A 25,992-nucleotide genomic window follows, 5' to 3' on the forward strand; every position below is an offset into this window, starting at 1 on the left:
AACATGTTACCTGTTTCTGATGCAGAAAAGCTAGTTCACGCATTCATGACCTCTAGACTGGACTATTGTAATGCACTATTAGGTGGTTGTCCTGCATCTTCAATAAACAAGCTACAGATAGTCCAAAATGCAGCTGCTAGAGTCCTTACCAGGTCAAGAAAATATGATCATATTACCCCAATTTTAAAGTCTCTGCACTGGCTGCCTATTAGGTTCCGCATCAGCTACAAAATAGCACTTCTTACCTATAAGGCACTTAACGGTTTAGCTCCTGCGTACCTAACTAGTCTTCTACCACGCTACAATCCATCACGCTCCCTAAGGTCACAAAACTCTGGACTGTTGGTAGTACCTAGGATAGCAAAGTCCACTAAAGGAGGTAGAGCTTTTTCACATTTGGCACCCAAACTCTGGAACAGCCTTCCTGATAACGTTCGGGGTTCAGACACACTCTCTCTATTTAAATCTAGATTAAAGACACATCTTTTTAGCCAAGCATTCAAATAATGCATCTCATAAACTTTTTCTGCAGCTATATCTGATCAAATGTTCATTTTAATCTTTTAGCTCTGGTTTAACAAACCTTCCTTTTCTTAGTTTGAACAGCAGCTACGCTAATTATGTTCCTATTTGTTCTCTGTTTTTGCCATGGGATTGACATCCCATGGTAACTAGGAATTCACAAGCTCCAGTGTGGATCCAGAACACTTAAGAAAAGATGATGCCAACCCTTCAGAGGACTTCAGATGATGCCAACCCTGATGCCAACCCTGAAAACATACAGCACTACCAAATTCTGCTACAAATTTATAGTGTTCTTTGTCTGTTTGATTACGTCATTAATTGATCTTTACCAGACATCTCTACCATATGTACATCAAGCTACTACTACATATATAGTAAAAATGTCAATTTGGTGTAAAGCTGCTTTGCAACGATATGTATCGTGAAAAGCGCTATACAAATAAATTTGAATTGAATTGAATTGAATAATATAATAATTTTGAAGTTTTAAGATTAAAAAAAGGAAATTACCTTAGGATCCTAGAAACAGCAGTAACTCATTTTACCCTGGTGCAGACAGTGTGATGTCGAAAACACTTTGGATAAGAATAAATCTGGACAAAGCTGCTGGCACTGAACTAATGTATGCAGAAGAAATTTGTCAGCGGGGACTTCAAGCAAATCTAAAATATTCTTCGATTAACAGATGCACAATCTGGCTGGATTTTGTCATCATCACAGATGAGTCATCAGATGCACAAAAAATCATTTTAGAGAGGTTAAAAATGAACATCAGTATACTTAAATTTCTGGGTTAGGCCATTAATTAAACAGGCCTGGAACTTTATAACCACAAGACAACTTTAAGCCTCATATGAGAAGCTAATGCATGAAAGTCTCTGAGGTGAACCAGATTTCAACCAGGTCTAAATCTGGCCAACCCTGCATCTTGCCCCTATTCAAACCTTCACTCTGATGTGTTTTCTGCCACCATTTTGCTCATTGTTAATAAAACAATTGAGAGGCATTGGGATGTTTGCTTTTGCAAACATGTGGTGGCAGCTGTGCATTTATTGCTGGTGACAAACAACACATCTGTGACAAAGGCCAACAATCCCATTCTCTCAGCGTCTTTGTGTTTACTCTAGACTACTGGATGTGATCATTCATAATGAAGTTTCAACTGACTCGCTCTTCGCAAAATGTGGCAACACATCAGCTCTGCTCCAGACCCTAGTGAGCATCTACTTGCATACATTGGCAGCTAATGTTTAGGTAATTCACTTTTAACAAAACCTGGCAAATATTACCACTGGATACCATTGGCGACGGAAAAAAAGCAGAGCAGGGTTTTTGTTTGGATATTGTAGTTGAGTAAAAATGCCTATTATCGACAAGTACAGTGGCTTTTAGCACATAAATATTTAACTCAAGTTTCATTGCCTGTTTTTTATCAGTAATACAAGAGCAGTGAGAATTTTAGTAACCACTAGTGACTGCTGGGGAAAGAGTTGATTTCTTGCCCTTTATTCACACAAGATATGTCCTCACATAAAACTGAGAAAAGCTTGCACAATCATTTCCCCACGAGTGTCTTAAGCAGCCAACATCCAGGATATACGACAGGAAAACGGAATGGTGTTTATGTGGTGTTTTCTAACGACTAAAAAAAAGCTGTAACGGCAGAGGCCGTCTCAACCACGAAACAATTAAGGCCTTCAAAAAACACAACTGCACCGCTACTGCGCATAAACCACCACTTGACTTGAAAAATAACTGGACGTTTGAGGAGGACCCACAAAGCAGCTCTCGTTCAACTGATAAATACATGCATGCATCCAAGATTTGACCATTTTACATGGAAATACACTGGAAAGTACTGCTCTTTTGAGAGTTATTTTACAACATGCTTATATATAGGGCTGCATCCAAGCTCATGTTTGTTGACAACTAAAACTCTATTTTTGCTAAACAGGCTGAAACTGTAGACATGAGGACAGAAAAACTGCAATGTATTTCTAGATGTTTTAGGAGATAAATTAACATTACTTCCATGTTGCATGCATGCATAAATGAGAATGTTCTTTCCGCTCCTCCGTTTTGCAGACATGCAGAAATTCGATTAGGACTTAGATTGCATTAGTCGCACACAGCATGCTGAGGCATGGAGATGCTGGTCATGACAGTAATCACATTACGAATCTGTTGGCCGTCAAAACAGCACAGAAGTCATTGTCTCAGTGCTCACAAAATGGAGGCAGTTGGGTTGTGCGTGTTTCCATGTTAACATAGGTGGACGAACTAAAGCATGACCTTTATTTGGAGTTCCTCTTTCAATTCCTGTTTTCACTGTGTTTTGCCATTTAGTCATCAGATTTTTATTCTGGTGAACGGACATTAAAGTATAAATATAATTAATGCGTAAACGCCCAATAAACAATAAATGTATACAATTAAGTCAGATTTCCAGTGAGCTGCCTATATAAACTTATATACTTCAAGTTTATTTTGTTAAGTATACTTTAATAAAGTTCAAGTATATTTTTAAGTGTACTTTATGTAGTAAATATACAAATATCAGTGTACTAGTAGTATAGTTGTAAGTGTTCTATTTCAATACTCCTTGGGACAAAATTGGCCCACTTTCTAGTGTATAAAAGTATACTTTTAAGTATGCTTTAAGTATAACAGTAGTAAGTACACAACTAGTTTACATCTATAATTTTAGTTTGTACTGCAACTATACTAAAAGTGAACTTATAGGTATACTGATAGTTTACTAATTAAATACTAGTAGCATTTTTAGTACACTTTGAAGTACAGTCTCAGTAAACTACTAGTTTAGTAGTTTTATACTGCAAGTATACTCATAAGTTTTCTTTAAGTGAACTTTACATCATACTATGTCCCTATTTAGGTATTAATTTGTATTATTTAGTATTATTAATTTTAGGTATTAATGTTTTGTTATATAAATATCTGAACATACAAAACATCAAAAGAAAGAACAGGGTATCTGCTTGTAAACAAAAAACATTTTAGTCTAGCTTCATGCATTTTTCTTTTATAAACACTTGAATGTGGGTAAGTTTCATAAATAAGAAAAAAGAAAGAAAGAAATAAACAACATTTTGAACAAAAAGCTGAAAAAAGACTATGCATTGGATTCAGAATGATAAAACGTAGATGAGTCGATCAACACTTTACAGCTTGACAGTCATTAATGCTTCTTCATAGGTCGACATTTTATCACAGCGTTACAAAGTTTTGACGCTGTTTTATGTCTGATGACTGTGTTATTTACATGTGGAAGCATCTGTTGTTTCGGTTTCTTCTTCGCTTGTGTTTTGTACAGTAGATGTGTAATAGCTATTTTTGTTACTATTTTTATTTGACTGAATTGCAGGTGTGTGTATATACACACAGCTGTTGCAGTGCTGTTTGCACCGTCAGTATTGCCTTCTCTCTTAAATAGAAATGTGATGTCACATTATAATTTTACTAAAACAGTATCTTGAAGGTATAATTTTGCTGCCTACCTTTTGAAAATTTTGTGTTGCATGATGTCTTAAACTGCTGCTTACGTAGGCAGGTCACTAGGTTTGGAAACAGAAAACTAATGATGACCGGTCATTGCAAATAAAATATACTTAACGCGGATGTATGCATGGCTGTATGTGTGTCTTTATACAGTATGTGTGTTTGTGTGGTTTCCCTTGAGATCTGCTCTTACACAACCAGACCTGGCTGAAATGAAATCATGCACGCTGTGAGAGAAGAGAAGGCCTGCAGCATGCTGGGATGTCAGTCAGTTTGACTTTAACCCTTGCGACAGTTTCCTGGGTTGTCAAGCTTAGGCAAACATAATACACACAGCAAAACCACTGCATTTTTAGTGATGGTTTCTGTTTAAAAGGGGCTGCTTGAAACCATTTCCTGCACATTATCATTTCTCTAACTGCCCAGTGCATAATTCTACAGGCAATTTAATGTGGACACACACATTTATCATGCATAACCCAACAATATCAAATACAGGAAATGAGGAAATCCTGTGCCATGACTTACAAAATGCTTCCAGGTCATTATGCCTTATTCTAGAGGAAATGGATTATGTTGACTGCAGTATTAATGCGAATCTGAGACATTTGTAGATCTTTTTTTTTTTTTTTTTTTTTTTTTTTTTTTTTTTTTTTCAGATCAGTGTACCTCACCCTGAATCCTACTGTCAGCAGAAATCATGTCCAATGTATCTACTGCACCACCAACCCAGACCGTCCAGCCAGATCAAGCCAGGCGGAGATGGAAATGATGGTGATGAAGATAGCAGTAAAGTGCCTCTAGTAAGGAAGCTCTCAGCTCTGAGACACACCCTTCAAATGCACAATAAGATACGGAGCACTAGTTTTCTCAAAAAAAATCTAATGTACTGGCTAAGATCTCATTGTATGTCTTTTTGAGAGTAGTGTATACACTGTGAATTAAAATTTCTTAAATCTTGTATACCTTCTGAAGTTTAACACATTTTTAAAAGAGAATGAATATTTAATGCAAAATAATGGAAGGTGGGGCTTAGTTTCATTTATCAGAATTAACTAAACATCACCAGATATTTTTCCATCCAAAGTTGAAGATTCAACTTAGGCACAAAACTGGAATTTGCATAAAAACGAGCAAATTAAACTTCTATCTAGCAAGAAGAAGAGAACAAATTTGTGCCTTCCTGACAAACTGGTGCCAAAAATCACTACAAAAAGGATCATTTGCTGCAGTAGGAAAAGCTGACATTTCAGATGCTGTGCAACAAGATCAGTCCACTGGTCAGTCAAGTTATGCCATGCCACTGTGCAAACTCACATTTTTTGACGTGCATCGTGGAATTGTAGTTAATGCACATTTTCTAATCGGATAAAAAAATTATCTGACTCAGTTGAGCGTGTACGTTTTTTAATGCACATTTTTAGAATTGTATGAGTCAAAATTATCATTTTTTCTTTCATGACAAAAATTATTAGGATATTAAGTAAATATCTTCCAAGAAGATATTTTGTAAATTTCCTACCGTAAATATATCAAAACTTAATTTTTGATTAGTAATATGCATTGCTAAGAATTTAATTTGGACAACTTTAAAGGTGATTTTCTCAGTATTTTGATTTTTTTGCACCCTCAGATTCCAGATTTTCAAATAGTTGTATCTCAGCCAAATATTGTCCTATCCTAACAAACCATACATACAAAGCTTATTTATTCAGCTTTCAAATGATGTAAAAATCTCAATTTCACAAAATTGACCCTTATGACTGGTTTTGTGGTCCAGGGTCACATTTGAAAATGGCATTTTCGTTTTAAAACGCTGTCCGTAAACACTTGCGCTTTCAAGCATTTTCCAAAAGTTTCTCATCCACACTGAAACATCAAAAAACATTTGAATTTAGTTTACTGTGCATGCGTAAAGCCTCAGAAAAGCTCACTGAGATGCAATTTTCATGCAATTCTTCTGGCAGGATCATTTTATTTAAAGAAAATATCTCACAATTCACTGACGCATCCAGGTCTCATTCCCTCCCAATTGTATGTCTGATCTAAAACGCAATTGCCCTCCTTTGTTTCTGCAAACAATAATCATGAGTATATTTTGTGTCATCTTTGCAGGACTGTGATATGAAGAGTGCACAAAGTAACACATCTGTAGCAATAGTGTGAAAGTAAATAGCACATAACAGGCACAATTTGGGCATAAATATAGATAACTATTGGTACAATATGTGTTACACGACTAAACATGCATCATCGTTTTAAAAAGCCTCCGTTTTCACAGTCCACTCTACAGTGTAAAGGCTGCATTTTCAAATTTATCCACTTTGGAGAGCATTTTCAAAAAGCTCTATTTTCCTTGACAAAAACGCCATCTCAGTGTAGACGAAAGGCCAAAATGGATAGAAAAAGAAACATATTAGTCTGGACAAAGGCGTTTCTATACATCACCTTTTATGCGATATCCCAAAATACGTGGAGGGAAACGTTTTACTGCACTATTTTAAACGAAACTACAAACTTTACTGAATATGCCACTGAAATCTTCATTATCTTCAGGCTTAATAAATCCTTAAATCCAAAAGCTGTGGTTTGATTTACTTAAAAGGAGTTTTAGCGCACGTGGTTGGATATTTAGTTTGATAAAGCTCTTATCAACACAAATAAGAAGCATCTGTTAAGTTCCTTGAGTATTTAGAAGACACGTTGGGGATTTCCATCTGATCTTAGTAGTGATTCTCTTAACCCTATGCTGGTGGCTCTCACTCCAGCTGTCTGATACCAAAAGCATCTAAGATCTTAAACAGAATGTTTCCTTATTACATTTGGAGACCTAATTTGTATAATTATAAAGAGATGGCCTCTTATCAAAATGGTTCAAATGGTTTCAAAGTAAAACAGAAAAAAAAAACATTTTGTGTTTTGTCAGTACTTCATATTCATGGAACGATCACTCACAACAACCACTGTCACAACAGCACTGATTGGAGGAACAGAGTCTTGTGTAAGTGACTTGTGGGGTCAAAAGCAGAGGCAGGGGATAAGAAACCATAATGCATTCAGTCACACATGCATAACATAGTGTTGCAAACCCCGGAGGGAAGCTTTGAACCTTTGCCCGCACAGCTAACCCCAATGGGCAGCACAAGCTAAAGGAATCATCAGTAATGTACGGCGGTCAAGAGGTTGAAAAGCATATCAAATCCAGATCAGCTGTACAATATAAGACAATTTTTTTTCAATTCTGCCCACCCCCACTCCTCAGCAGGTGCCGTGCGGCAAGGTCAAAACAAGCTCCAGGGAAAGAGAGGAAATGAGTATAGCTAAGAGACTGAATTCCATTTTCTCATATCTCATCTCAAAGGATTCACTTCACACCACATCTCTCTGGCCAACCGGACATTAAAAAAGCAATACACTGTACTGCTATCAGGCTATTGTTCAGTGGCAGACTGTTGAGAGGCTGCTAATAGCTAATCATGCTTAAATCATCACTTACTATGTTAAATATGCTTTTGAGTACCTAGCAAGAGAACATAGCTGACCAATCCCATAGCACAAAGGTAAACCGCTAATAAGTCACCGCACTGTTAATGTATTCTAAATAAAAACAAAACGCACAATGTTCATGTGTCGGTGCCGTCTCATTCTGAGTCACTGACCTTCTCAAAGAGTGTGACACCCCTATTATTCTCTTTTGAAGTCCCCCGGTAACAGAAAGAGGGAGAGGGAAGGGGAGAGAGGAAAAGAGAGGGGGACCATCTGTCAACTGCCCTAGAGATCAATGGCACCAGCGGCAAGGCTAAATATGTTGCCCACCACGACTTGAAAACAATTCAACCCAGCGAGGTTTATTTTTAAGTTTCCGGCTACGACATCAAGCATCTTTTATTTGACTATTTCTACAATAATGCATGCTTAACTGAGACTTATCATTGATGTAGAATTGGTAAAAATCTGCAAAGAGCATTTCGCCATGCAAGACAGCAGCTAAGGTCAGCTAAGATTAGGGCAGTGTGTCAACAGTAAGGCAAATATACCCCTGGATCAACCCCTTCCCCCCGATTGGAGTGCAGGTTGGTCTCACCCAATACGTGCACAGATACAAAACATGAGCTCGCAATGTAAACAAAAAAAGATGTGGCGATTGTTCAATGAAACCACACAGTGTTTAAAATAAAGCAACAACCATAATCATTAACATGCAGATGCAGCCAAGGATAGATGTATGAATAGAGGAAGTGTGCATGGTTTTGTAAGCAGCACAGGATGAATAAGAAATACAAAGCGAGGTGGTTGCTAAGCAAGAGCAGGGCTGGGTTGAGCTATGGAAGTGATGCTGGATCCGTCAGCCAGGCAGCATTGCTCATTCTTCAGCACTGCAAGCGGATTAGCTGATCTTGTTATTACTTACCCAACATTTGACTGAAGAGAAGCTGCTCCAGGTCCCCAAGTACGGTTACAACCAGTTCAGGGTCCACCTTTAGAAAGGTCTTGTCCCCTTCCTCTGCTTCTGGTGCATCTTTGCCTCCTCCGCCCCCGCCTGGGGTAGCAGCTCCTGAGGTGCCACTTATAGTTTTCTTACCATTAGTTTTAGCCTTGCTGGACAAGATCTCATCATCTGACTTGCTGTCATCTACCAGCTCTTGACCCTTGCTGATAGGTTTGACCTCAGCATAAGGACCCTTTGGTATCCGACTGGGTTTGCCCAGTTTGGAAGGTGGGCTAAAGGGTTTTGGCTTTCCCTGAAACAGCGAATGCTCCGACTTGGAAAGGTTCTTGGAAAGAGGGATACCCTTGCCAGTACCCCCTCCGGCGTCTTTGAGCTTGCCGGACTTGTTCTGACCTGCCCCCGGCTTTTCCATGTCGTCCGACCACTTGGGCTGGTACAGATGCATCTTCTTCTCAGCGTCCGTGAGCACACATAGGTTGGTCAAGGACTTTTGCTTGCGCAGGTTACTAGGCACTGGAAGACGACCCTCAGAGTTTCCCGCTCTGTAGACCTTTAGCTCAGCCCGAGGAGTAGCCTGTGGGAGCCCTGACTTGCCCCTTTTCGCAGCCATGCCCCCAACTCCGTTGGCTCCCGCCTGGCCCTGAGGGGTCTTGGCTTTGGAGGTTTTGTCAGCTTCAGTCTCCAGATCTACTCCTTGTCCTCTTGGGCTACCCCCAAGCATTCCTCCTGCGTGAAACCATGTAAAAGCATCAGTGAGTCAAATGGTTTTACAATCGAGCAAAAGAAGAGACAAGGTGCAAGGTCTGCAAGCTCTGCAAGCTCTGTCGCTTGCTGCCAAATCCTTATCACAGGGAGAACTGTCTCTCCAATAACACATACAGCAAGACCAGTCGCTAGATCCTGTATTGAAGAGGAGGTAATCCGTATGTCTGGTGTCTTTAGCATGTAAATCCAGCATCTGGCTCCTCTCAGTTAGTCTGCCTCAGTTGCAGCTGCTCTAGTGCTACCCAGTCACTCATTTTCTCTCTGTCTTTCTTTCTCTCTCCTCCCTTCAGCAGAGTGTCTCGCTGCTTTGCCGTGCAGCAGCAGAATGACAGAGAAGACAGACGCAGAAATGGTCCCTCCCCTTGCTCCCCCGCGCTCATTCAGCCACACACACCCTCCTCCTCCCCCTACTTCTGGCTCTCTCTCTTTTCCTCTTTCTCTCTCCAACACACCCACTCTAAAGATGCTATACTGCTCCCCTGCACAAGTGTTACAGTATGAGGGACCTGTAATAAATTATATTGTTTTTTTAAACACTTGCCTGGCAGCATGCTTCCTCTACTAGCCCTCTTTGGTTCACTAAAGTGCTCTGTTATCATAAAACCAATAATGTTTTCACTGCAATGATATAATCAGCAGTAACATTTTGCTGTCAAACTCGTATTCAATTTTAAAATATTACATGGTGGATTCAAATGACTTTAGGAATGGCTTTGGGAAAAACTGTTTACTGCTCTCAAAATAAATCTTAAACTGTCCATAACGACTATGACCTAAAGCATCAGTGTGGCAGAAATCGCCCATTTACTTAGCCAAATTTGGTCGGAGTAAAAAGGATTTATTATTTAGTCACATCTTACCAGGGGAACCAAGTTAGCCAGGGCTGCCACTGGTGGCCTGTCTTAAAACAAAATCTACATAACACTCCAGGCTATGGCAAATGTTTAGACAATTAGGCTTTGGTTCTGATGTGCCACACTGAATTACCCTCAAGAAGAGAAGATTGAGCTTTGGAAGGAACAGCCTCCATTCTGTCAGAGGATGGACCTACTTTTTTTACCAGCTTTGGGAAGGGGATGTCACAACAATACGATGCACACAAGACCGCACACAGTTCCTTCCTCTGAAGCCGAAAGGGATCTAGGCATGTTTGAATCAATTTTGAGAGTGCTCTACTTAGTTTTGTCATTTTAACTCAACAAGGCCAAGCTCTACCAAACAGACTATCCAAGTGGAAATAACTGACCTCAAACAAAATACTAGCCCAAGGACACTGGATTGAAAGGAACAACTAGTATTCTTAATGCATTATTAGTAGATTTGGAAGCACTAATACTGCAACATGTCTCAACATTTATCTGTCATTGAATCAATAGGCTCACGTAGAGTACATGCTTTCACAGAGGTGCATTACCTTTTCCATTAATATGCTGGTGTTAATACCTCAGTTTCTTCCCATCATGTACTCGATGCACTAATTCCTGATGGCAACTTAAAACCCAGCACTGAAGAGAGTCGATAAGAAAATTGCTGAGCGACGTCTATGAAAGTTCCGGAAATATCTTTGCAGATTTTGGCGGAAATCCAAAGGGCAAACGGAAATATTCAAATCCAGCTTTAAATGAAAACACTGTTGGACCGTTATGAACAGTATTCAAAAAGATCTAATTTGCATACCACTGGTCAGTCACCAGAATTTATTTGCTGGACCTTACTGCAGACCACCAATTTAAAAACATAAACTACCATTCCACCATATTTTCTGAAGAAATTTCTACTAAAACGGTCAGGCTGGTTTTAGCACACTGCTATGCAGTTGCACTGCTTTGGGTATTTGATAAGGTGTAGCTAAGTGGTACTTTGGCCTCTAAATATGGCTTAAGTTAGAGATTTTTTTGCCCATTTACTCATCAAAAACTAGCAAAACATGATTTAAAGTCTCTTATGTCCATCTCACAAACAGTTCAGGATGACTTACATAAGTGCTCACACCCAGTGTGTTAACTTTACATTTCCAGTATCAATCTTTATTCAAGGAAGCAAACAGATCCAAACCAGCAGGCTAGTCCAAAGTTCTTCCCAGTGGAGACATTAATGTCACACCAGACATAAAGTGGAAGGAATAACGCACAGAGCTAGATCTGTTCATGGGGGAGCCCTTGCTTATAAACAGCACTCTGTTTTGAACATGGGCTCGGGATAGCTCCACTCACGTAAAATTCACCACAGGCCGCCACCTCGTCTCTCGCTCGCGGGGCTTCAACACTGAGCCGACTGTCCGGAGTTGATGATCCAGACACCACTGCAAAATTGCTGGACAAACTTCAGAGTCATTCGAAATTTAGCTCGAGCCAAACATTCGAAGTGCAATTTTATGTCCCATTTGTCATTTTGTTAAGTTTCTGCTATACAAAAGTGTCTTGTCGAATGTGTATTAAATGATTTCATGTGGAAGTGGTGGCATAAACCATTAAAAGGTCAATTCTTGCTATATATTAAAATTAATATATACTTATATAATTTCTATATATATTGTATTTTATATAGTTTCTATATATTAAAATGTCTATATATTTCTATATATTAAAATTAGCTGTTAAATATTTATTTATAATACATTTTCTATTAAATTTTTTTTATAAAAGTTTTTATAAAATATTAAGTTTTGGTATTTTTATATTAATCTAAACGTTTGTCTACCTTTGTCTTTTTTAAGTTAAAATATTATTTTAGTCTTTCTACTTTAAAAAGTTCACATTTAATTCAATGTTGTACTTTTTACAACATTTTTTTACTAGCAAATTCTGAGTATCCTACACCTACATTTTTAGTTTATTGCTATGCCTTGATATATACTCTTTCTCTATAGGGACAATGAAGATATTATTGATAAAAACAACTTTCCAGCACTAGAAGCTTCACAGAATTATTTCATAAAATTTATTTGATAATAAAAGTACCTACTGTTACCATTGCAATAAATGTCTGAAGTTCCCAACATATGGAAGTAATATCATAAGGAAAGAAACAAAAACAATGCTTTATGAGGTGATAATATCATGCTTTCATTTCATTCAGCTTTAACCACAAGTTGTGTCTATGGTTCACACAATAATTGGTCGAATAAATTTATTTGTTTACAGTTTCTCAGTAGTTAAACCTTTCTTTAAAAGGGAAAAGTCTTTTACTAATGGCTAAACTCTACCACACCCGAGTATGACTCAGTCCAAGGGCCAAGCTTTCCAAACAAAGCCACAGAGACCAGAGGAACTAGGAGGAAATCCTCTGTACAAGCCAGACTAAAGCCGGACCATAGATTCATGGCCTCTACTCTAGCATTGGCTACCTACTCATGTGTTCTCATACGGCCGTGTGTCATTTGGGAGAATTTCTGTAATATCCTACACATACGACTCCCCCATACTTCATTTAGTGTCTATAAGAGATGACTATGATAGGAAATAGCATCATTACTCTCTACTCTCCCACTCAGCAGAGTATATTGTTAACTGATCATGCCATGAGTCTGCTATCTGTTTTCAAATAAGCTATGATGTTCTACTGCATTCAAAAGTACAAGATGACCTTAAAGGAAAACACTCCCGCAGGCTGTCAGGCAATGGTCTGAGTAAGAAAACAGTTCCCTTTCAAGATATGAAAACAAGTCTTAAGATAGCTGCAATAAAATTATATTATATTATATATTAAAGTTGACCCATGTGTTACAAGAATGTTTTAGTGAAGCCCTGACTCTACGAGACAAACTAGCCATGAAATGAGCAGAACACTTTATTAAAGAAGCCTTTTTGTGTGTCCTTATGTGACTCTTCTACAGTAGCGTGAAATGGAAGTGATGTAGATGTTTAAGTTAATGACTAATCACATGTCACTAAAGCATTCTTTATCTTGGTTTAGCAAACAGAGGGATATTCCCATCTGTGCATGTGAGTTCTAATATTTCATCTCTATCTGTCTCTTTACCGAGTTTGGTTTGCCTCATTTTACAGGGCTAGGAAGCATCACTGCAGCATTATTAACTGATCAACCTGATACAACGTTTCCTGATGGACCCTTTTAACAGATTAGTGCTGTGATCATTAGTGAATGATTTAACAGGATGGCAGAACTCTTGTTATCTGACTTGGTGCAATTTAAAAGCATTAATGACCTATAAGAGGCCTAGATTGAAATGGTTTTGTTCCTGCAGTATGCAGCAAAAGCGAAAAGCTGGTATATCCACCTTTTTGGCGTGGCCATTTGTAAATTATGGGTCAGGTTTACTGTCTCATCCACATCCAGCTATTTTTAGCTGTACAAAACAGCTCTTTCTACTGTTTGATATTGCAAATTTTCTTACCATATTATTTTAAAGAGCAGGTCATTTGGGTTTTTGAAAAATATCTTTTTTTTTTTTTTTGCAGTTTGTAATGTAGCTGTCCTTCTTTAGTTGGACTAACAAGTGTCTCCAAACTAGTGTTGTCACAACACCAAAATTTTGACTTTGATACGATACCAGACTAAAATATCATGATACTACTACTGAACCGATACTGCGAAAAAAATAGAACAACAGGAAAAGTAATTGAATAATAGATGATCCAAATGGAGATCATAGATCATCTATTAAAGCAAAACATTTCATCCCCCTTTTAAAAAAAATAAAAATAAATAATAATAATAATAATAATCACATACCAGTGCCACTACACAGGATCTTTGTTATTAATGATAAGAACCAGATGCAAGTAACAAACTAAAGGACAACTACAATAAAACAAAGACACAAATGAAATAAAAAGGGCCCTATGAAATAAATTTTTTCTCAAATTCCATTTTATTTTTTCTAGACTTTATTTTAATGGTTACATAAAATATTAATCAAAAGCAGGCTAATTAATTGAAATCATGAAACTTGCAGAATTTAACAGCAATTTATTAATTTTTTAAATTACATGTTTTTAAGGCACTATGAAATATGTTTTGTTATTTTTCTCAAATTCAGTTTTGTTTGTGAATCACTGTTTTCAATTAATTTTCTGGATTCTGTTTTAATCGTTTCATTACATTTTGATAATCAAAAGCATGTCTAATGATTTTATAAAGGATAGTTAGATTTGATAAAGAATTAATTTATTATAGGATATTTAATTCTTAAATATATTTTGAGACAAGTGTCTTTTTAATGATTTTCAGTTTTGTTTAAGATAATTAAAGCAGTTTATAAATAACAAAAGAATATGTAAAAGCATTGTATTTGGGGAAAAAACGCCCTTGCTGTTGGTGCAAAAAGGCACAATAATTAACATGAATAATTAACAGAAGGCTGACTTTTCCATTTGTTGACATGACATTGTTAGATTCAGATGGTAAATATGATATGTTATGTTTGGTGTCCATCTGAGAGATAATTACCATGTTTAATGAAACCATAATATTTAAAAACATGCTATTAATCATATAAAATATCATTTGTTGTTACTACTGTTAATCTATATTAAATTACTATGGAATCTCTTTCAATGCTTTCAGAACCTTTACATTTTAAAATGATTTTGTTTCTGTATTTTAAATATATGTTTGACTTTAATGACAAAACAGTTATTTTATTCATCAAAATTAGCAGAAAATAGTACAAACTTTGCTAAAGTGATCGTTTTGAACAAGTATTAACTTTTAAATTATTTTAGCTAAAGTATGTGTATCAATACTGTGTATATCTTTAATACAGACATACTTTTGGCGCAGTGAAAGCATATTTTTTCCTAGGGTGTGCCTTTAGCCCCGTTGTACCCTATATTTTGTAATATTGCCATTGTTTTATTTTTGTATTATGAATTTTTCCTCTGCAATATTTTGAGGCACTGCCTCCCTTGCCTCCTCAGAGGAAACGCTCCGAATGCCTTGGCAACTAAACTGTAAAAGCATTTTTTGAAAGTTGTACATAAAACACAGAGTATCGGAATATGTTTTTACAATAAAATACTATTTAAGTAAGTACTAAAAAACATAAACTAAGTACATCGCAGACTTGCAACCACTCTTGCATTGTGGAAATGGCAAACACCATTCATACATACATTTTTTTTTTTCAGAAACCACAAAAACCTAGCTAGCGTGACAAGTGTCCATGTCAAATTGAATGCGATGCTACACAGCCACACGCACAAACTCACAGCGCTCATTGTGACACTGACTGCCTATTACACTTGTCCCTCCCGGCATCAGGACAATTAGCATTTATAGTGGCTCTAGCTTTAGGTAAAAGCTTCCCAAGAGCACCTGTTTTTCAATGCACAGTCTCATGTCTCATCCACTGGAAACATAATGACTCTATTTTAAAAAATAAATGTTCCTCTTTTTTTGTGCAAGCAGTCCATGTGAGGGTTCATGAGGTGCATTAAACTTTTCTCAGAGCATCTAAGCTTTGAATCGGGTTCAGATTGAGATACTTTTCAGGAAGAAGAGCACGTATTAAAACAGTGAGTGATTTGTGTGCCAAAACAAACAGATTTAAGGATGATTTCCTTAAATCTGATAGGCTTCTGGATAAACGTTCTAATAGGGTTTGCTGGCTTAAGTACTGGATGTATGTGTGTCTGTGAAGCAATCTGTATGAATTTTAGATGTCAGTTCACATGCATTCTAGTTTAGATTCTCAAATTCAGCAGACAAACCATGCATGCTGGAGAAGTCAAATCCGAAGAGCTAACTTTAAAAAGAGGCCACCGTTGATTTGTCTTTAAGCCAGCGGGTCAGTTTTTGCCTCCCTCTCCTCGCCATATGCTAAATATTAATTCGGCCTTGATCTCTGCAATCTGTCAAAAACCTGTAAGCATAAACACTAAAGATTTTCTCTCAATTAATTGCCGTAAAACCAGATCTGGCAGCTTTTGGTCTTCTATCCTGTAGGCATTACTAAAAGCTGCCATAAGCATTTAGGAAATCTGCTCTTGAACAAAGGGATTACACTTCATATATACAGGTCACACTGTGTGACTATACGATCATACTTATGGACTGACATAAAATCAAATGTTCAAAATGGATTTCACATTTGTGATATTATTATGGAAGATTAAATCCAGCATCAGCTTCTAAGACTGCGACCTTGCACTCAACCTAATTCTTCTGATGAACGTCCATGGAGTAATTATTTTACTTGATAATCATTACATTATTCTTTAGAAACATCATGTTGAAACGAGTATCAAATATGACCATCAGGCTTTGGAGGAACGTTTGTTGTTCATCTCTCAATAATCATTGTATTGCATAGCATTATCTCACAATAAAAACTACAAAGATTTTATTATAAAACCAAGCATTTATACGCCATCTTATAACATTATTGGGAAAAACTGAGTGGCAACTGTTATGTTTTTGGAATTTCATCTTCATCTTATTTCATCAAATTGTATACTTTTGCTCCGTTTATAGCATGCTACTGTACATTATTATCGCAGGACATTTGATGCATTGTATTGATACAGTATTTGATGCATTGTTCTCTTTGTGTACAGCATTTTTGCAAAAGCATTCAATGCATACCAAAAAATGACATTCTTTGCATTGTATACATACTATTTACAAGTACGTGAAATATGAAATTGTATGTGCGAGATGCTAGTACGCTATTCCATGCTAGTGGATGAGATGATGTTAAAAATTAGTTTCCTAATTGTTAACTATTTTATCATGACAATTTAAGTATCAACATAGAATTAGGCTAATTAGCTGATTAAACTAAGCTCATTTACAATAAATGAAAAAAAAAAAAAGATTGTATTAGTTGTGCAAACATTTTAGAACTTTTTTGAATTTTATAGTGCAATAATTTATATGACAATAGTAAATAATGCAATGATTTTTTTTTTTTTTTTGTAAAATCTTGCTTGCAAAAACATTATTTTGTTGGATGTTATTAGCTTCTACTTTTGAAAGGTTGTCAATGAAGAAATATACTTTTTGTAGTTAAATTGTGCAGTTGTAGCATCTACCAGCAGATGTAAACTGCTAACCAGAAGAAAAACCTTGCCTGCTAATTCAGAATATGAGAGTCATTCCTGTGATTCGGTGTCATTTGTGATATTATTGATATATTATTTTTTATTTGATTTATTTTTTTTAAACAACATAATTTTTAAAGTTGTCTTTGACATAAATAACACATTTTAAACTTTAAGCATATTTATTTATTTATTTATTTTTCAAAATAATTCCAAACATTATATAGCATTTTAATTAAATGACCAAATATCACCATTTTTCCTATGTTCCCAGGCCTGTGTTTGCCATTTTGGCAGAGGTGATTCTTTTTTCACCTTGTTTGCTGTATCAGTAATAGTAATATGGAAATATATTCCAAGTATTAAATTCATTTAAAAAATAATAATAAATAAATAATATAGATTTTTAGCTTGTCCCTCAAAATATTGTCCACCCCGTTATATTTGACTCTTGGCCCTTGAAAAGAAAGTTGAAAAAAGGAAATTACATCAAATCAAACGGGTGGCATGATTTCATTGGAGAGAAAACAACTGGGGAGGGTGAGTGAGAGCCTCTGTTTAGTTAATTGTCTGTTTTTACTTATTTTATCTTTCCATTTGGATGTGGTCAACTTCAACATGTCCACCCTGAATATAAAAAAAAAGTAAATAGAAATTCTTATTTGTTAAAGTAGCATTTTAAAAATGTAATCCTTTATGTGACAGGCCTTCTGTGTTAGCATTTTTTGCTCAGACTTAATGTAATATCTGATTTGTGACCTTGGACCACAAAACCAGTCTTAAGTTGCACGGGTATACTTCTACCAATACCCAAAAATACATTGTATGGGTCAAAATTATCGATTTTTCTTTCATGCTAAAAATCTTAAGAATATTAAATAAAGATCATGTTCCATGAAGATATTTTGTAAATTTCCTACCGTAAATATATCAAAACTTAATTTATGATTAGTAGTATGCATTGTTAAGAACTTCATTTGGACAACTTTAAAGGTGATTTTCTCAATATTTAGATTTTTTTTGCACCTTCAGATTCCACGTTTTTTAGATAGTTGTATCTATCCTAACAAACCATACATCAATGGAAAACAGCTTTCAGATGATGTATAAATCTCAATTTCAAAAAATGTACCCTTATGACTGGTTTTGTGGACCAAGGTCACATTTTATGTCAAAAAGTCCACTCTGTTATTGTGCATAGTGATAGTGACAGCAAATTATGTTTAAAGGAACAGTCCACTTTTTTTGAAAATAGGCTCATTTTCCAACTCCCCTAGAGTTAAACAGTTGAGTTTCACCATTTTCAAATCCATTCAGCCAATCTCCGGGTCTGGCGGTAGCACTCTTAGCATAGCTTAGCATAGATCATTGAATCTGATTAGACTGAAATCTAGATCTGACAGACTCAAAAAACACCATATGTAATGACAATATTTTTCCTATTTAAAACTTGACTCTTCTGTAGTTACATTGTAGACTAAGGCTGACGGAAAATGAAAAGTTGTGCTTTCTAGGCTGATATGTCTAGGAACTATACTCTCATTTCGGCGTAATAATCAAGGAACTTTGCTGCCGTACCATGAGTGCAGCAGGCGCAATAATATTACGCAGCACCTGAAAGTGACTGGAACTAAGTTTGTGTAGATGCAGAGTTGACGGCTGCGTAATATCATTGCGCCTGCTGCACCCATGGTATGGCAGCAAAGTTTCTTGATTATTACGCCGAAATGAGAGTATAGTTCCTAGCCATATCAGCCTAGAAAATCACAACTTTTCATTTTTCGTCCGTCTTTATAACTACAGAAGTGTCAAGTTTTAAATAGGAAAAGTATCGAAAATCTTTGGTCATTTTTGAGCAAGATGCTAACAGTCTAATCGGATTCAATGATCTATGCTAAGCTATGCTAAAAGTGCTACCGCCAGACCCCGAGATCGGCTGAATGGATTTAAAAATGTAACATTCAACTGTTTAACTCTAGGGGAGTTGGAAAATGAGCCTATTTTCAAAAAAAGTGGACTGTTCCTTTAAGTTGAAGTAGTAGTATTTAAACTTATAAATCTTATAAATCATAAATCTTTCAAATTGTTGTTCATTTGTCCCTAACAGGGTGGACATTTTTGGTCCTCCTCCTCATTGAATTTGTCTCATAATTGCTTAAATTTATATAACTAAGGTTGACCAAAATTATTTTTCACGTTTTACATCTCCCGATCACAATTATACAACAACTGGTTTAAAAAATAGGTTTAATTTTTTAAGTGTTTTACTAGGAATGACCCACAGGCAAGCTTTCATGTTGTCCGCTCAGCTGCTCTTATACAGTACAACAGCTTTTCTTTAGGCTAAAAACTGGAAACAAGTTAGCATTTACCACTTCCAGTGCCATCATGCCAAGCCAATGGGTCTTTTGAATAGGTATTTGGTCAAGGCATTTTCATGTTTCATTCTACAATATTAGTAATAGCCCCTTGTGATTTTTTTTAAAGCTTTTACTTGTCTTGAAAAAAGCTAAGAAGTGGCTAAATGAGATTCCAATAATCAATTAAAAAGCATCAGTCTCTCTGCTGCCCCCAACAGCTCGAGATTCAGATATGTTCGTAAGTTTACTAACTTCGAACTGCAAGACACAGAAAATACAAAAACTTCAGGTTTTATGCTTCAAAGAAGTGTGAGAATCAAAGCACATGTTCAGTGCCGTTCTCGCCCGTGTTGTGATGTTTCACTGTGAGTATCTCATCTGCCTGTGCTCAGTGTTGGCACACCATAGTCATAAATAACTGCTGTCTCTGCCTACGCTGGTAGAGCTGTGATGTCTCTCTGTGTGAAAGATGAGGCAATGTATTGTGTCAGTGTACGTGTGTGTGTTTGTGTGTCAACCATCTGAGGTGAAGGCAGCCGGCAGATGTTGAAATGGGAAAAAGTGTCATTCAATCTCCAGACCGGCTTTTGTTGATTCTCAGGGGTGGATCTGATCTCAGACCTGATGAAACCCTTGAGCCCACTTACTATAACGCTTTCGCTCTCATATCACTCATCACTAACATACATACTCACACACTCGCCGATCACTCACCACCAGCACACACTCTTAGATAGCTCAATGCTCATACACACACACTCTCTGACCACTTTTCAACAATAGACAAACATACAGTACACATTCAGATCATTCGTCACTAATACACACAACTCTCAGACTACTCATCACTATTATAAGTACATGCTCTCAAACTGTACATCACAAACACACATTACTTCTGAACTGGAACTTCATGTTGAGGAAATGAGTCACTGGTTCTAGTGTCGTATGACACAGCATTAGTTACTAGCCTGAAGAGTACTATAGTCTAACTCTGAAAACACAGAACTCAGGCAAAGCACATGGGTGATTTAGTTTATTATTTCTATTAGAAAAATGTCTGATAGACAATATAATACCAAAATACACTACCGTTCAGGTTTGAGTATGAGTAGCTTTTTATAATAACATATTTATTCATCAAGGATGCATTAAATTGATCTAATGTGACAGTAAAAACATTTATGTTACAAAAGTGACCCTGAACCACAAAAATATTTGTAGCAATAGCCAACAACGCATTGTTTTTTTAAGTATTAATTCAAGATCACGTTCCATTAAGATTTTTTTTACATTTCTTACAGTAAATATATCAAAACTTAATTTTTGATTAGTAATATGCATTGCCAAGAACTTTATTTGGACAACTTTAAAGGGCGATTTTCTCAATATTTAGATTGTTTTGCACCCTCAGTTTCCAGATTTTCATATAGTTGTATCTCCTAACTAACCATATATACTGGAAAGCTAATTTATTCAGCTTTTCAGATGATTCATATATGGTATTACTAAGATTATATAAATCTCAGATTTGAAAAATTGGCTTTTATGACTGGTTTTATGGTCCAGGGTCACATATTAGAATGATTTCTGAAGGAATCTGGACATTGAAAACTGAAGTAATGATGCTGAAAATTCAGCTTTGATCACAGAAATAAATTACATTATAAAATATATTGCAATAGAACAGTTATTTTAAACTGTACAAATATATCACAGTACTACTGTATATTTGATCAAATAAATGCAGCCTTGTTAAGCATAAGAGACTTCTTTCAACTGGCACCCTTTGAACGGCAGTGTATAATCAGTGTAATTAAAACAAATTCATCATGACTAAATAATGGCTGGTTGATCGAAATATCAGTATATCACTACAACAAACCATTCTTCTGCCGGGAATTTGCACACAGTTTCCATAAAAACTGAACATTCTGTAATTCTCATCAAGCTTAGGTCTGTCTAACAGTGCTGACATCTGAAATATACAGAAAACCAACAGACTATAATCCTAAAATACAGCAAAGCACATGTGCGCACAAACTCTACACTACTGACGTAGTATGTCATGCTTTAAGATCTCTAGGTTATCTACAGCTGCATCTTTAACCAGACATTTAATCAAATTGAGCAATATCACATCTGATTCAATTTAGGTGTTCCAAAAAACCATCAGAATTAAATCAAAATGTGCTCTAGGTGAAACGTCTTCAGATATGCAGTGCAAATGTCCTTTGGGTGCATAAACACATTCCTTTAGAAACATAGCCTACATACCATACTGAAATTACACTCCAAAATAAAGGTTCTTCAACTGATCTTTACACTCATGAATCAAGAATCATTGATTTCTGGGTGTTTGCTAGGATGTCCTGGGTGAAAGCAACACTTACAAGCTACAAACATTGTCTTTGGAGCCTAAAAGGGTTCTTCTGTGGCATCAAGCGATAAAACCCTTTTTGTAACTTTTACATTTAATGGTTTAAAGTGTAAAAGAGCCTGTACAGCTGAACTCTCTATCTGCAGTTGGGGGTGGTCTAGTTGGCATAATGCCTGTCTGAATGAGGGTCAGACTAGGCCAGTGTGTGTGTGTTAGAGCTGTGGGGTGAACACTGTCTTTGTGACTGCTGTATTCACTCTCTCTGTAGGAAATGGAAAACCTGCAGCCATCACTCTCTTACTGCACTACGCACCCACTGCCACAGGCAACAAGGCACTCAGAGATGGAGAATTAGGCCAGGAAGTAGATGGAAGGACAGATTTGATGCTCTTTGTCCTCAACTTTCAGGTTTCCAATCAACCCGTAGGAAAGATTTTATGTTTGTTTTTTTTTTTCAGCTCAATCCATCTTATGGAAACACCACAGATGAATGTAACAAAGCTGGCACTGAATCTGGCACTTTAAATTCCAATCTGGAAATGTTTGGAATTCTTCATTTCAAACTTCCATACATGGAATTAAATCAGATTCACATCACATTTTATGCAATGTGACACTGTCTACAGTCAGAATTCATGCAATATACTGGACATATTTAAAATGTCACAAAAGTTCAAAAGGTCAAATTAGGGCACTTTGTGATGTGAACATAACCTAGAAACATAACAGGTCATTTAGATTAAAATTAAAGCTTATGCAAAAGATAATAACATGAGAGTGTCAACACTCACCAGTATTAAGGTCATCACAGCAGACTTCTATTGAGTCAGAGGAACAGTCACTGAAGTCATCCAGAGATACGTCTTCCTGTATCTGCAGTCTTTATAAAACAAAATTAAAAGAATAAGTGGATTAGACAAAATTCTCGCTCTTTCCAAGAGCCTCATAACCAAAAACCCACTTGGAAACCTGTGCCAAACATTCACTGAATGTCAAACTAGAAGTTTAGACGTGGCAATTCTTGGTATGTTTCACTAACTGTTAACAATCTAGCAATAACAATCTGAAAATAACAAACGTGCAGTGCTATTTTCAGACAGCAGCTTCATTCGTGTAATGCCTGGTTTATATTCAGTTACGCTAACATGACAGTCGCCCTGATGCCAGTGTATCCCGTGCCCACCGGGTGTCCGGTGCACTGAGTCATTAGAGCAGATAATTTAGAGAGTGTTCATGCTGGCAGGAGAAGCTTTTTAAGCATCTACTCTGCCCCAGAATTCCCAGCAGGCATACAGAGGGCAAAAGCGACAGTCTCTGAGAGCGGGACAGAAACTTAAACCGCATGACTGATTCGGCGCTGGAAAGATTACGAGTGGAAAAGGAGGCTAATCTGTCAGCGTAAGTGATGGACTGTCATATTTGTCAAAACTGGATGAAATGAGAAGAAAAAGAGATAGAGAGCCAAAAAAAGAGTGATTGAGCTGGGCGCAGACATTCGCGAGCACACGTAGAAGAAAGACAAATTATCCAGCAACAGAACTGAATTGCTAGAACAAACCATGTAATACAATAAATGCAAAGCAGTTAAGACATGTTAAGACAATTTGGAAAACACTTAAAACACTGTAAGAAAGTAATTAAGGATTGTTACCCAGAATAATGTATTAAAAACAGATCCTAATGTAATCCTGGGTTATCTTGAGTGAGCTTAATCTATCCCGACTTTAAACCTGAGGAGTCGAGTTTTGAGACACTGTACATCTGTAAACCCTAGGTTAATGTTCTTGTTTGCATAGATATAAATATTACATGCATCAAATTTAACTGAGTTTATAACCTCAGTGGACAACCTTTCCAAAAATGGATCTGACTCCAGTTAATGTGAGCAAGACTTCTTAATCCAAGTTTAAAGGTGAACTTTTTGGCATAGATTAGGTCAATTTAAAGTTACTACACTATAAAAATAAAAAAAACACAATTTGTTGAATCATCTTAACATAATTTGTTACCCTCCTGCCTTAAAATTTTAAGTTCAGTCAACTAAAATAAGTTTAGTCAACTTGAAATGTTAAGTTGTACTAAGTAACAACTTAGATATTTGTGTTTGCTAAACTTAACAGATGGGTAAGTAACCCAGCTGCTTCAAATTTTTAAGTTGATTCAAATCAAATATCTAAGTTGTCACTTAGTATAATTTAACATTTCAAGTTGAATAACCTTTTTTTGAGTTGACAGAACTTAAAATTTTAAGGCAGCCAAGTTACAAATTATTTTAGGTTGACTCAGAAAATTGTTTTTTTACAGTGTACCCCACTGACAAATGGTTTTATCTCTAAAAGTATCATTTTTGAAAAAAATTTCTGACAATATGACAAGTGTGAAACTAACCCAGGGTTAAAAGCACCATTAATAATTATGTACACCTATGGTATGAAACCCCCTTGCTAAAAAGAGCATAGCTAGTCATTAGTAGATGAGTTTAACATATTGGTCTTGAACATGAGGTGCTGACGTCCCCATTAGATGGCTTAGCTAGCAAGCCCTTGATGGTCAAAAAAACTTCACCAGAAAAGCCATCATGGAGAGTCAGTTCTATAGGCTATGCCTGGGGTTGTCAATTCTAGTCCTCGAGGTCCACTTTCCTGCAGAGTTTAGCTCCAACCTTGATCAAACTCATCTGCCTGTAACTTTTTAATAATCCTGAAGACACTGATTAGCATGCTCAGGTATGTTTGATTAGGGTTAGAGCTAAACTCTACAGGAAAGTGGATATCTGGGCCAGATTTGAGGATGCCTGGCATAGTGTGAAAAAAATTATGTGAGGTACATCTACTGTATGAACCCTCCTTGATGAAAAGACCAGCATAGCTAGTCATTAGCAGAGGTTGTGTTTAATATACTGGTCTCAAGCACAAGGCGCTTAAGTCCCCATTAAATGGCTTAACTAGCAAGCCCTCAATCGTCAAAAAGCTTCACCCAAAAAGCCATCATGGAGAGTCAGTTCTGTAGGCTACGCCAGGGGTTCTCAACTCTGTCAGTTGAGGTACACTTTCCTAAAGAGTTTAGCTTCAACCTTGATCAAACTTACCTGCCTGCACTCTTTTAGTGATCCTAAAGACCTTGATGAGCTTGTTTAGATGTGTTTAATTAGGGTTGGAGCTAAGCTCTGCAAGAGGTTGGATCACGTGGGCCAGATTTGAGGATCCCTGGCATAGTGTGAAAAGAATTTGTGTGAGGTAAACCTAGCCTGCGTCCCAATGTGCATACTATCCATCCTAAATTCTATGTGATAGTAGTAATTTTCAATACCATTTAGGCCAGATAGGGTGGATAGTAAGAACATTGGGATGCAGAGCTACTGTAGAAAACCTCCTTGCTAAAACGTCCAGCATAGCTAGTCATTAGCAGATGTTTCATTTAATATATTGGTCCCATGCACAAGGCACTTAAATCCCCTTAAGAGAGCTTAAATAGCAAGCCCTCAATCGTCAAAAAGCATCACCAGAAAAGCCATCATGGAGAGTCAGTTCTGTAGGCTATGCCAGGGGTTCTTAGCTCTGACCCTCGAGGTCCACTTTCCTGAAGAGTTTAGCTACAACCTTAAACAAATTCACCTGCCTGTACCTTTCTAGTGATCTTGCTTGTGTAGATGTGTTTGATTAGAGTTGGAGCTTACTCTGCAGGAAAGTGGACCTCAAGGGCCAGAGTTGAGAGTTGAACACTATGCTGGTGAGCATCAACTATGGTCCACATTAAACTAAATCTGCACTAACCAAAATTCACCAGCTTGGGGTGGGTTTTCCAAAATATTGACCCAACTAACTAATAACCATCTAGGGTCACAAGTTCTGAAACCATTATTCCAGACTTGGTAAACGTGACGTTGAAAGCTCTCGACCTGTGGTTAGTAGCATAGTTTTTTGTTAATTTTCCCACCTCCACCAAGTATCACCAAGGATAGTTAAGCAGTATTTACATCAGGGGTCT

General features: G+C 36.8%; 1 protein-coding gene across 4 annotated transcripts in view; it reads right to left on the bottom strand.

Moving 5' to 3' along the window:
* nav1a (neuron navigator 1a) overlaps nucleotides 1–25,992 on the bottom strand; it is a 161,669-nt gene that overhangs the window by 117,731 nt on the left and 17,946 nt on the right. For all 4 annotated transcript variants that reach the window (XM_051095863.1, XM_051095862.1, XM_051095860.1 and 1 more), the window contains exons 3-4: nucleotides 22,797–22,885; nucleotides 8,456–9,220 (exon numbers count right to left, since the gene is read on the bottom strand). In XM_051095863.1, coding sequence (XP_050951820.1) covers nucleotides 8,456–9,220; nucleotides 22,797–22,885 — 854 coding nt within the window. The remainder of the gene's footprint in view (nucleotides 1–8,455; nucleotides 9,221–22,796; nucleotides 22,886–25,992) is intronic.

The sequence above is a fragment of the Labeo rohita genome, chromosome 23 (assembly GCF_022985175.1).
Source record: "Labeo rohita strain BAU-BD-2019 chromosome 23, IGBB_LRoh.1.0, whole genome shotgun sequence".
Lineage (NCBI taxonomy): Eukaryota > Metazoa > Chordata > Actinopteri > Cypriniformes > Cyprinidae > Labeo > Labeo rohita.